The 13,631-nt window shown below is 39.7% G+C and overlaps 1 protein-coding gene across 6 annotated transcripts in view; it reads right to left on the bottom strand.

The window, feature by feature from the left end:
- The window catches only part of App (amyloid beta precursor protein), a 239,114-nt gene that overhangs the window by 85,451 nt on the left and 140,032 nt on the right, over positions 1-13,631 (bottom strand). For 2 of the 6 annotated variants that reach the window (XM_027929083.2, XM_071615110.1), the window contains exons 7-8: positions 10,722-10,889; positions 8,482-8,538 (exon numbers count right to left, since the gene is read on the bottom strand). The exons of 2 other annotated variants lie outside the window; for them this stretch is intronic. In XM_027929083.2, coding sequence (XP_027784884.2) covers positions 8,482-8,538; positions 10,722-10,889 — 225 coding nt within the window. The remainder of the gene's footprint in view (positions 1-8,481; positions 8,539-10,721; positions 10,890-13,631) is intronic. 2 more of the 6 variants (XM_027929078.3, XM_027929079.3) reach the window with 1 other exon arrangement.

Below are 13,631 nucleotides of genomic sequence, written 5' to 3'. Positions count from 1 at the left end.
TCTGAGGTTCTTCAGAAGCTGTCGTATGGGATCCTTTTTCCAAGCTGGCCAAATAATAATAGCCTCTGTTTATTAGCATCTACTGTGCTAGGTTGGTTACATGTGTTCTTGTTTAGTATGAAGACAGTAAAAGAAATTTGCCTAATTTTATTGCATACAGGGGAACACTATCATTTAACATGCTCACAACTCCAAACATAAAATCTGAGTTTAGAATTAGGTAAATCATAAAAATGTTAAAAATTCAGTTTTTTAGAGCAGTAGAGCTCATTCATTCACATATCCAGGGTACTCAAAAAGGTTTTGTTTTTGTTGTTGCTGTTTTATTTTGTTAAGGAGCAACTTGGTAAAAACTATGGTTGGTTATGATATCTGTACGTCTGCTTCCTATCAAAACTGTTCTGCCCTGAATGCCATATGGCAAATTAGTGACTTCTAATAATGGTAAGATTATAAAACGAGGTCAAGCAAAAGACCCCACAGAGCTGGAATACAGATGACTTCTTAGCCTGGGGCCCCTACTCAAAACATGCTCACTCATGCTTTCTGCAAGCAAGCTGGTGGGGTGTGCTCACCTTCCCACAGAAAACCAGACTTAAACTCAGAGTTAAACATCTTTAGCTCCAGGTTCTGACCTATAGGAGCCTAATCACTAGCAGTACCATCAATATCATATGCACATGCTTTCAACTTTTTAAATGGCCTTCCTATTTAAAAAGGACAACAGAAGCACTTCCAATTAATAGCACATTACTGCCTCCAGGGGCATATTCTACTTCCAAATCCTCAGCGGCATCCTGGATGACCTATGCCTTCTTCAGAAGTTGCCTGCCTGTCCTTCGTACCCTGGGAAGACAGAGGTATCCGAGAGGCTGAGATGGCAGGTCTGCTGCAGACAGACTATGCTGCCTCGAGAGTGTTTGTTCATTCCTTTATTCCTCCATCTTACCAATATGACAGCTCCTACTATGCACAAGGCACATGGAGACACCAATGAGCAAAACACACACCCTTACCTGTGGCCTAATATCCTAAAGCAGTCACCACACATGCATGTACATGCACACACATACTCACACACTCACAAGACAAACAAGAAATGATAATGGTTATGATTATGGTTTCATTATGAAGTATGGTTTGTGTTATAGAGGAAAACAGGAGGTTTGTGTTATGGAGGAAAACAGGGATAAGGAGGTTGAGGGGGTCAGTGGGGAGAGGAAGGCTGCAGCAGGACGTAGTGCAAGAGCAGTCTTACTTATGAAGGTGACATCTGGGCACTTCCCAGCTAGCTGCCTGAAGAACATGGCAGGCAGATGCAGAAACTGACACAAAGGCTCTAAGAGAGGAGAATGTCTGGCAAATTCCAGGAGCAGGGAAGGAGGCCTATGTGGCCGAGCTGAGGAAGCCAGGAAGAAGAGGTGGAAGAGGGAGACAGGGGATGGGACAGATCACAGAAAGTTGTGGAACCAGCAAGGCCGCTGGGGAGCCAGTGTGGGTGTCTAAGGGGGGGAATGTGTGATGTGTTGTGAGGTCTATTAGAAGGATGGCTCTGTAGAGAAAAAGATAAGGATGCTTGGGCTAGGGTGGTTCTCACAGGAAGTTCCCCACAGCAGCCCACACCTGAGAGGATTCACAGATTTGCTTCCTCCTCACAACAAGATGCTGTTACCTGAACCCTGGGTAGCTGAATCCCTGGGGTTGGGGGGACTGCCTTCACGTGTACAGGGGGTTCATTTCAGTTTTAGTAACAATATACTAGTGCCTATTGCGACTCTTCCACTGCACCATGTAATCTCCCCTCAATACCTGCCAGGCATCTGTTTTCTTAGTGGCAGTGGGAGCAGATTTGCTCTCAGTCCACAAATGAGCTCTGGTGCTATGCTCAATGTTCCTGTCACAAAATGCACCACCCATCATCGAGGGCAAGATGCTGATGAAACATTTCCAATTGCATTTCCCCTGAGAACACCATCATTTGACGGGAATGTGCTTCAAAGCAAGGTGAAACCTGCTAACATTTTCTGGATGCGGCTGACATCACTCTACTCTCTCTGACCATCTGGAGGACTCCATATGAGACAAACCATCAAATTTAACTGCTCAAGCACCAATTTCCCTCATTTTAGTCCTGATTTGGTGATCGCTCCATAGGACAGTTGTCCCTTGGTATGCTCAGGGAATCGGTTCCAGGATCTCCCTGCAGGTCCCCAAATTCTCATATAAGGAGGTCCAATCTCCTCTATAAAATGTAATAGTATTTGCACGCAGGCACATCTTAGCATAGATTTTGTTATTTTCTGATTTCTTATTTCTTATGATACCTAATACAAAGTAAATGCTTTGTAAATAGTTGCTAGACTATATAGTTTAGCGAATGACAAGGAAGCCTGTACACATTAAGTACAGATGCAGTTTTTTAAAGATTTTTGATGAGCAGTTGGCTCAATCTGTGGATGTGGAAAAATGAGTACCAAGGGCCAACTGACCTCAATTCCATATTCATAGCAAAGATGGCACAAATGTGAGGTCAAAATTAAAGACACCAGAAAGTTGTTCCTATAATTTTGTATTCATTTGTTTTGTCAATTATGATGGACTCGGGGTGCTAAAGAAGAAATAATCCTACTTTCAAACAGCGATGAGAGGATCACCTAGAACAGGATACAAGCAAGGCAGATGTAAACAGAGCCCCACAAATGACATCGAGTTGATATTCTAATATTAGATTATAAGAAGAAAATTTGGTCCATCTCTTCTTGTCAGCAGATGGTCACTTATCTCTATGCCACTGGCAGCTAGAGATGAAAGTAAATTAAATCCTACATAAGTCATTGCCTTATCATTGAAAACGCTATTTGATACAGAATGAGCAGTGCTGTCACTTGAAAGGGCTATAATTTATGAGAAGAGGCAATGTGGATAATTTATATATGGGTAAAATATAAATCTATAAGACAGACTTTAGGTGAAAATTTCAACTCAATCTGGCAGGCCTTTTGGACTGCTACCCCACTTAAATGGAGGAAAATTTTAAAGTTTCTTCATTTCTCTAATTTCAAGATAGCTAAAACTCCTAATGCATTCTAAACTCAACCATTTATTATCCTTACCAAATCTGAGGAGCCATTTATAATGTGAAAACAAAGTTTGTTATCCTTTTATATGACACCAGATTTTCTAATAAATAAATAAATAAATAAATAAAAAGGACAAAGACATTCTCCTGATAAGTCCTGGTATCACATTTTCTTTATAGCCCAGTGCAGTCAGAGTTGGCAGGGAACACTATCAATACATCATAAGGTCATAAAAATGTAATCTCTGCTGTGTTTACTCTATTCTAGTTAAGCTACATTTCTTTCTTTCTTTTTTTTTTAATGTCTGTGGACACGTACTGAGGTGGGAATTTTGTCAAATATGTGAAACGAATGTGGCTTTATTATTATCTACATTCTTTATTTAGTACAAGCCAACAACATTTAAAAGTCATCTCAAGTCTGACTCTAAAAAACATGTGTGAAGTAACAGCAATGACAAATGGCTTCTAGAGTGTCTTAACCATAAGTTATTGTTTCTTGTCAGTGTGTTGGAAGCTTTAGTGATCCTCATAAAGAAACGACTGTCGTATCGTATCTGTTCAACACTCAATGGATGAGTTCACAAAGTCCAAATCTTCCATATCATCCACTTTCACAGAAACTGTAGCAGTCAAACCAGAAGGAAATTTCACCTCTACAGCAGTCTTAAGGATAAAAGCAGTTTCATTTTATTCCAGCCTCTACAAGCATCTGTCCCTACAGGTATATATTTTGCTTTGCATTGTTATTTAATTGCATTGCATACCGGAGTCTCATCTCAGCAATAAAACTATCAAGTTGTAGACAGCAGAATGTTTGGATTACTTTGCTGTTCTCTCTCAAAATGCCTGGCTTAGCACTGGCACATCCTGAGTTCAAAAGCAACCGCTGTATTAAATGGGGGGTTGGCCTGCTGGCTGCTGTTTCAAAAATTATGCTTTATGGGAACAACCCAGTCACGTCAGTTCATTTATTTATTTTCTGTGGCTGTTTTCATGCTGCAACTACAGAGTCAAGTAGCTGCAGCAGAGACTGCCTGACCTGCAAAGTTTAAAATATTTACTAGCAGGCCTTTTAATAGCAAAGGTTTGCCAATCTCTCTAATGAAAACTATCCACTCACCTTTAGAGAGTGAATGAAGGGAAAGCACATATATAATGAGTTTCCTTATTTCCTTTTACTATTCAAAGTAAAGTGTTCTTAAAAAAAAAAAAACAGCTGGTTTGGTAAGCAATTCAATCCTCTTCCATCTTGGAGTTGCTTACTATTATAGCCTTGAAGGAAGCTTTTTATTTTTTAATCTAAGCACTTCTGGATATCAAAGATTTGGCTCTCCATACTGGTCAATCTGGTAGATTTCGTTGGCACTGGTGTGGCATGTAATTTAATATATTACCACATCTTTTAGTAATTGTTTTTAATAATGTTTGATGGTTTAAAAAAAAAAAAAAACCTCACAGTTCCATTAGTATTACAGAATGGGCTATTTCACAATTCAAAGGAAACGGATCATGATTAAGAACAAGAGTTCAATTCTGGCCAAAGACCACATGGCCAAGGCATTAAAGTAGGACACAGTTAAGACAGGCTGCAGTGACTGGTGACACTGGGGTTAAAGCTGTCCCTTCCTTGCAAAGGCTACACAGGGAGTGACCTACAGTTTACAGATCCTGGGCTTCTGCAGCAACAGGCTAAGAACCTAGGGGTGGGAGTTTGGCCTGATCTGATAGACTCCAATTCTTTTTATATCCTCTGGAAGTGCACTAGACTATTCTATGGTATCTGGATTGCTTTGAGGTGACGACAAATTCACCTTTCCCCTTCCTCAATCCTGTATGGGGAAAGAACTCCACCTCTGCCATAAACATGAGCCTAAGGTCATAAACATGATCCCAAGGTAAGCAGTGCAGCAAGCATACAGGGCATCTCCACAGATGCATGTTTTCTAGCATAGACTTAGAGAGAAAATGGTGAATAGTGTAATTCTAGCCTAGGGTTTCTGTTCATGCTCTGCTCACATTAAGATAGAAAAACATTGAGACCTCACATCTTAGTCAGAATAGCAATAGCCATACATCCCTTTTCTCATCAGTATTGAGAGCTAGGATAATGGCCTAACAAATTTAATTTCATAGATATCTGTGGAGAATTGGAGGCCACTGACATCTTTACAATCCAACAGCCTCCCTTTGGTAGTACACATACCTGTTTATAGCCTACTTATATTTCTGGGTCAGAGATGGAAATAAAATAATAGTCTAGAACAGTAGTTCTCCACCAAGGGAGATTTTGTCACCTACCTGCCTCAGGCATATTTAGCAATGTCTGGAGACATTTTTAGTTATTGCAGCTTGATAATGGCATATGGGGACTGGGACCAGGGGTGCTGTTAAATATCCTACATGCACAGGACACTCACAGCAATGAATTATCCAGACCAAAGTGTCAATCATGATGAGGCTTGGAAATTCTGGTCTGGATATTATCTGCATCACATGTCAGCAAAAATGAAGGAGCCAGAGATAGGTCACCTTTTGGCCAGATCCCCACAGGGCAATCAACTGACTAAAAAATGACATAACAATCTTTGTGAGATTCAATGCTATTAAGGATTGATCTGTTTGCCTTTTGAGAAGCAATCTGAAGGGACCAATACTAGAAGAGATGATCATAACTTAAAATTTAAACATAGTAAAAAATACATAATAATTCTCTTTATAAACTGCATCATACAGACTGAATACAGAACTTCCTACTGTCCTCGACTCAAAGAGGCAGATATCAAATTAATATTGGAAAACTAAATCTCACAAGATTCTTTATCCCAAATGGACAGGATTTCTTTAAAGGATTTAAGTCCATATGCTTATAAGTAAAATAATAGCTCTCAGTCTCGTGTCTCTATCTCTTTTATATTTGTGATTTCAACACTTACTTATGAGAACAACAAAAAACCCAAAGCAAATCTGTGTTCCTAAAATTGCAATACTTTTCAAAATCGTTTTTTTTTTTTTTTTTTTTTTTGACAAAAAAATTAAAATCTACAAATGCCCGATTACAGTAATAAGAAGTCTTGACAGGAAAATTATTACATTTATAATGTAGACCCATCATACACTTTTTCCATTAAGTATAATCTCACACCGGTTCAACTGAAGAGCTTTTCCTGCCTCCTTTTCACATTTAGTTTTTGACTAGAAGCAGCTCAAGACTGAGCAACCTGTAAAACCAATCACCTCTTGCAGAGATGTCGTCCAATTAGCCCACGCTGGTGAAGGGGCAAAGTCTAAGCCCAAGTTGCCCAACAGAACCAGCGTGGTCACCGTCCAGGTCAGTTCACTTTCTCTGAATCAAGTCTGCTATCTACATTTGACCTCTACATGACCGTGGCTTTTTCAATTCAAATGTGCAGCTTTGCTATAAATAAGACTGCCTAGCTGCACAGCCTATAAATAACTATAAATTATATGGTTTCTCCTGTCTGTTTGCACTAGCACTGCAGAACCCTTCACTTGCTGTGATTGAAGAGGCTCCATAGGTAGTCATGAAAATATAACCGACAAAATCACTTCATCCTCCTAGAATGGAAGGTGTCAGGATCCTACAGACAGTGCAAGTAGATGGAGAAAATAACTGGGGAAGAGAAAACTACAAAAGAGACTTTCAATATCTGGAAGAGTGGACGAAAATGGAGTCCTTATGTATACTTTATGAAAATAAATGAATCAAATGATGATGTTCATTTCTATCAGTTCATTAAAATGAAAAACACCATTCTTTTATATGCTAAAACGATATAAAATGAAACTTAAGGGTAAAATCACCTTTATTTTAAAAAAGAGTGGGAAATGCTTATAATTTACTGGTGCATGCTATCTATAATCATGGCATTTAGGATAAAATGTTAATATTCTTCATCCTCTTTTTGTTATTTTCTGCATTCTTAAAATGCCCTTTCTGAACCTCAGATGTAATTGTCTAACCTAGAAAACAATGTCAGAACCAAATGCTTAGCCATTTGGTATGGAGCACAGCCAAAACGTTGTTTTGGTTTCAAACCTTGTCCTCCCATGTTTGATGGCTCTACATAAGTCACTAAGCATTTTAAGTCTCATTTTCTCATATGTACAAAGGAAATGAAGAAATTGTCCATGAAGTGGCCCAGAGAAACACAAATAATCTGTGAAAAAACTTGGCACACTGCAACATGCCATGCAAATCAAAATATTATCAATAATACAGTGTAATATTGGGAGATTTCTTTCTAGTCCTTCTATGTCTACCTACTTGCCAGATTTTTAGTGTTCTTACAGAAAAAAAATGTTTTTATTTCCACAACAGTATAGAAATAGGTTTACCATGTAGGAAAAACTATATCCTTCAAAAGTTATATACTATCTGAGCCAATATGAATACCTTATGGAAGCCACTAGAAACTTTCATAGTTTAGGATAAAATCTTTTGCAAAGTATATAATTCTCTATCTATAATTTCTCTTTTTAAAGAAATAATTGGTTCCATCAGTTTTGAGGCTAGGATTTTGTTTTTCTAGGATAATGTTAATAAAGATAATTTTAATTAAAAAATATCTAAGTCACAACTGAAATCATGCCTCGTGGCAAATCAAGGGTCAACAGTATATATCATGCCTGACCTTGAGCTGGCTAAATCTATTGCTGGATATAATCCAAATTTGAAAATAAGTACTGGTGTATTTGACGTCACATTTTTAAACCAAGTTAGACTGACATGACAACTAAAATAATCAGAAAATACAAGATACTGTAAGATGCCCAGTGCTTGGCTACAACAACATTCCTTCATAGGAAACTCTTTTTCTACCTCTTAAAATCATAAGTGAAGCACCTCTGACCCACCACTGTGCATTCTGGAACAAGAGGAAGCAATGGTCCTGAAATCTGTGTGACCTTTCACCTCCTAGGTTGTATTATCACATATATCATTGGAACGTAGGTGCACAAATTAGTCTGTGTGTTATGATTAATAAATATTAGACATTTTGGGAGAAAACAAGTTATTAATGGATGTGATCTCTTATTAAATCATAGCATCATGGCAGCTTTTAGGAAATAAAAGTGATGCCAAGTTGAACACGATAATAATGTTGCATATATGATATTTAACTGAACAGCACTAAACAGAAAGGAAGTTGATCAAATAGAATTAGCTTTGGTCCAGGCTCTCAGCCTGACATCTGAAGTTGTCTGCCAAAACAAGTGGTTTTGAAATCACAAGCAAGGCAATGGGAACACACACTTTATTAAAAGACAGTGTTCAAGAAACACAAACCCATGCAAAGAAGGTGGTGGTGCTGCAGGTATGATCCAGCCATGCAATGCTCTCCTCCCTCACCCCTCCCCACAAGTGAACAACAACATACTTTTAACAGGATCTTGGGGGAGAGGTTCCCGAGTAGTCTTGAATAAACTTTGGGACACTATGGAAAAAAGAGAACATAACTAAAAACAAAAACAGAAACATGGGAAGGATGGCTAAAACTCACTCACACGATTCCACTGGCCCAAAGCAAAACAAACAAAAATAACATTAAATTAAAAGCAAAAAACTAAACAAGGAATCTAAGTAAACATATAAATAAATGTATGATCTATTTTCACCAGAGATGAACATCTGAGGATGCTGGACATTTTGTCTCTGATAGGACATCCAAGTATCTATGAGTGGACTTCTAGACATCCAAGTATCTATGAGAGGACTTCTTGCTTCTATTCTACTTTCCTTAGTGCCAAGTATCACTAATTCCCTACTATTTGTTTCTCATAGCATCTCCATTCATTGGGCAGCTTTTGATAAGGGCTATTCTCCCTCTGTACCTGTCTGTTCATCTAACTGACCTTTAGCCCCTTGCTTTTTTTTTTTTTTCACAGAGATAGAGATAGAACCCAGAGGGTGGTGCATTCTAGGTAAGTGCTGCTCTATTGAGCTCCATCCCCAGTTCTGCCATTTCTTTCTTGATACTTTTTCTGTAGCCCACTCCCTCTAAGTACTGTTTGCCCTGCTCAATATATCACCTTTGGGAAAGTCTACACTTTGCAAATCTCTCAGGAAAGTGTGTGCTTTCCAGGGCATCTCCCACCAACTTGTGGTGTCAACTGCCTCCATTCCAGCCTACAGTGAAAGGGTATGTGGAGGGCCAACAGGGAAGGTTAATTCAAATTCTTAATGCAAATTCATCACTGCTAATAATTAAAACAAACTTCTTCATTTACATATATACATTTTATATTTATATATTTAGATTTATTTTCCAGACTGGTTAATATAGGAGTCCAGAAAATAAATTTCCTTAGGGAAAGGAAGAAAAAGTTGGAAACTTGCCAGGAAATCTCACCCAGCAGCTAAAGCATAAGAATCACTGTAACAAAAGCCCTTTGTTTCAAAGGCTCCAGGCAACAGAATCCCCCATTGTGCTCCAAATTACCTGACCTAATTAACTCCTTTGTTTGAAACTGGAGAAGAGAGTCTTTTGAGCTAGAAGCTGCAATCATCCAATCAGAGAGGAGAAAAGGGGGTTTGGGTTACTAGTTCCTCCACCTGTTCTTACAAAGGGTTGAAGAAGAACCACATCACAGGCCAGAAGATCAACAGGAACTTTCCCTAAGATCTCAGGTAAAATACTGGGCTCCTTCACAAGGGAAGGTCTTCATGGTGCATGCCCTTTTGTTGTTTTGCTTAATCCTATGATCTGGCTGGAAAATAATTTCTATAATCCCCAGGAATTCCAGGCAGGAAATGGTGGTTGCCACCCTTACAAAACAGGGGAATAAATGCAGGAGTCTCCCCCAAAACAAACACAATTATTGAATTTCAACATGATTTTTAACTTCTTCCTGTCAATGAACAAAAATAACCCCTCCCTCCCGTTGGGGAGTCCACCTTGCACTTAAGTCATCATGATCTCATATATTTATTCCCCAGAGTTTTTGAAAATTATATTCTGAGCTTTATGTCTTTGAAAGTTTCTAATGTTAAGAGTTTTCTTCTGTTTCCAAGAAAAGGAATGAATACTGGACATTGCAAATGCCTGCATGCTGAGCCCAGGTTACCAGGGCCACTTCTGCCCTTGGTCATCTGAAGTGCACAAGCTCCATTCAATCACACTCCTTGGCCACCACACCAGGCAAACATGCTGTGAAACAATTCAAAGGCGGTCATCACATCAAGTACATCTTGTCGAGGCAAATGAAGCTTTCGTCAGCCACTTCCAGGGGCAGACTATCTTTGCACACGGAGTGCACATGCATAAACACGGACACACGGACAGAGACATACAGGTGAGTATGCATTTGCAGAGAAGGCCACTCCAGCTCCGTTTTAAAGAGAAGCACTTGGAAATCCCTCCAGATTGCAAGATGAATCTACTACAGATAGAACAAGAACACATCCAAGGCCATGCTTAATAATTATTAGAGATAGACAAGAGATGTGCTCATGATTGAACATACTGCAGAGACTGGGCAATTAGAGAACTGACAGAAATGTGTTAGTGGTAGCAACAGGCCCATTCCCAAAGAACCAAGAAAATCAATCTGTTACAAAGAGCAGAGTCAGTGGCGAGAAAGGCGAAAGGTGGCCGGGCTAGAGGAGGGGTCCACTTACTGACGCTGCCACACACGGCCAGGCAGTACTCTTCAGAGTCAAAGTTGTTCCTGTTGCCGCCACATCCGCCGTAAAAGAAGGGGGCGCACTTCCCTTCAGTAACATCAAAGTACCAGCGGGAGATCATTGCTCGGCAGGGCCCGGTCTCGGCTTGTTCAGAGCACACCTCTAATCAGAGGAGATGTGGAACCACATTTAGCATGAAAAGGCATGTCGCTGTTCCCCTACACACGCTTTACTCATGCATTCATCCTCCCTGTGTGACATGGACCAGGTGTCCTAGGCTGCCTCTACCCAACAGTAACTGGGGTATTTGAAATGGCAGGGAGCTCTCATCTGGGTTGTTGTCTAGGGCTCAGTAGTAACAGAAAGATTTAGGCCAGAAGTGAAAAGATCTTTGAGTTGCTTTTAGGTGTATATTAAATTCTCCATTATAAAAAAATAAATTTCTGGGGCTGGGGTTGTGGCTCAATGGTAAAGCGCTTGCCTAGCATATGTGAGGCACTGGGTTCGATCCTCAGCACCACATAAAAATAAAATAAAGATTATTGTGTCCACCTACAACTAAAACAAATATTTAAAAAATAAAAATTTAAAAAATAAACTTCTCTTTTAAAACAATTTTGATGTTTTGAACAGGATGCAAAATTTTAAGCTCTCACAAACAATCTGACTTCATTTCCTCTATAAATGACTAACTTCACTTGGGTATAAATTTAATTACACATATTTTGGAATATTTTCCAGCCTGATCACCAATCATACCTGAAAACATCTGTGATATCTGTAAATGTGACTTACAGTCAATTACATCAACTCTAAGACAATTTTTATTTGTGCATTCATCTTGACTAATGTTCCAAACCATAGAATACAGTCCACCAGCGCTAAGTTGTTAATACATACCATGCATTGTTTTACATTAAAATACATCTTACCTGTCCACTTGCCTTGCCACCCTCCCCAAGATTGGTTTCATAATCCCTGATTGACTCCAAGTGTAGAAATCCATTCAATTCATTTATAAGTTAATCATGATCACAAGTAGAACTCTACATCTCCCATGGATCCCAGTTTTGCTGGAGATAAAACAAGAGTCCTACTTTTCTCTCTGAGTTTGCTTCCTGCCATGCTGGCTTATACCTAAGCACACACACATATCTTGTTTATTCTTGGTTTTACTAACATATCAGGGAAAAAAATACCCTTCTGAAAGGTAAAGCTATGGATAACCCAGAGCTTCCAATTTAGGAATACTCAACACACAGAGACAAAGACCCACAACATCCATGAGAAAGCGACTTCAACTTCTACTTCACTTCCCTGTACATGCTGCTCTTTCAGCACATGCAATGACATGGTGGCAAAAGCTGAAGCTGTTAGCATCATGATGATGTCAACAGAAGGGACAGTTAGCCTGAGCACAGAAGGTGAGCCCCAAACACTACAGGGGTCCCATGTAATATATAACAGGCATCTAGGATGATTCTGGCTCTCTCAGATGGAAATATCTGACTCCAGGAACATGGAGCTCAATGTCAGGCACCAAGGTCATATATTCAGTGTTGCTCCTCTGAAAACCCATGGTCCCTAGGCTAGTCTTTAATTGGCTTTCTGTATCAAATTTTCCTGTAGGATAAAAATTGACTGACTTATTGATTCAAGGATTCCATTCACTTGACAATTTTATTTATCCCCCCAAGTCAAGGACTACCATTCTAATTTCTAAAGGGTAAATTAGTTTGGGGGGAGGGCTTTTCACCTCTGAGTTACTGACAGCAGCTTCAGGGCTGCAGAGCTGAAAGTCACGCCCACACGTGGGGCTTGCCAACCACAGCCACCAGTGGTCTCCGCCTCTGGGCCTGACCTTCTCTTCATCTAACAGACACCTTTGGGATGGCCTGGTCTCTGTTGCTGGATCTCTCTGGCTGTTCTGAACATATTCGTGTCACGTTGCTTTTTCATGTTTCTACGATGCAATGTGACTCATCATTAATCTCAGGCTGTGCTAATGCCAAGAAGGCCAAGAGACAATGGTGCCTCTTCAGCCTGCCTTGGGTTGAAGTGGCACAGGAGTTGCAAGCAGTGTGCAGCCACTGACACCAAAAAAGCACAGAATGGCCCTAAGACAGGAGCGCTGGCAGCAGAGTTCACTGTGTCCGAACCACTCAGGCCTGTTTTCACATTTTATTCCTCTTAGAGCACCAAATGCCTAATTTCTAATACTTGTCTCTCAAGGGCCCCACAGTGTACATCACAGCCCTGCAGGTGCAGGAAACTTGTCTTCATGAGTTCTCTCATGTACTAAATAGAATTTTGGTGGGTGCACCTTAAGCATGAGATAAAAGAATGATGAAGAGAGGAGACAGTCTATGACGGATATTTGCCCTGGTGTGCGGCCCAGTAATAGCTCCATACTTCTGATAAAAGGAAAATCTCCCAGCCTAGAGTTCAAATGACATTACAATAGAATATAATTTCCTATGCCACCATTGAAACATAATGATATATTCATTTTTATTTTTCTTCTGCCTCATTCTAAAATACCTATGAAGCCCTTTGTTATAGCTAATTTGAAGAAATCAGGCCAAATGAGCCCCCAAAGACAAGAAAAACCATTATTCAGAACTCAAAATCCATTTATTATGTTAAGTAAGTAAATAACTACATGATAAACCCACAACTCTTGCTGAAGCCTACAAATGACTCTCATCTAAAATTTCCCAGATTTTGGACTGACTCTCCTGATCTTGTTAGGACTGTTAGCACATCTGTCTTTCAAAGGTCTCAAAGAGTTTCACGACCTTGATGAAGTCCTTGTGAGCTGCCTGGAGACTGGCAACAATTCCATAAATACTTATATACACATTGTATTTGTGGTAATGTGGTGAGGAATGGGCAGAACAGCAC

The sequence above is a fragment of the Marmota flaviventris genome, chromosome 8 (assembly GCF_047511675.1).
Source record: "Marmota flaviventris isolate mMarFla1 chromosome 8, mMarFla1.hap1, whole genome shotgun sequence".
Taxonomy (NCBI): Eukaryota; Metazoa; Chordata; class Mammalia; order Rodentia; family Sciuridae; genus Marmota; species Marmota flaviventris.
The sequence above is the reverse complement of the archived record's forward strand: the minus strand, read 5'-3'. Positions and strand labels throughout refer to the sequence as shown.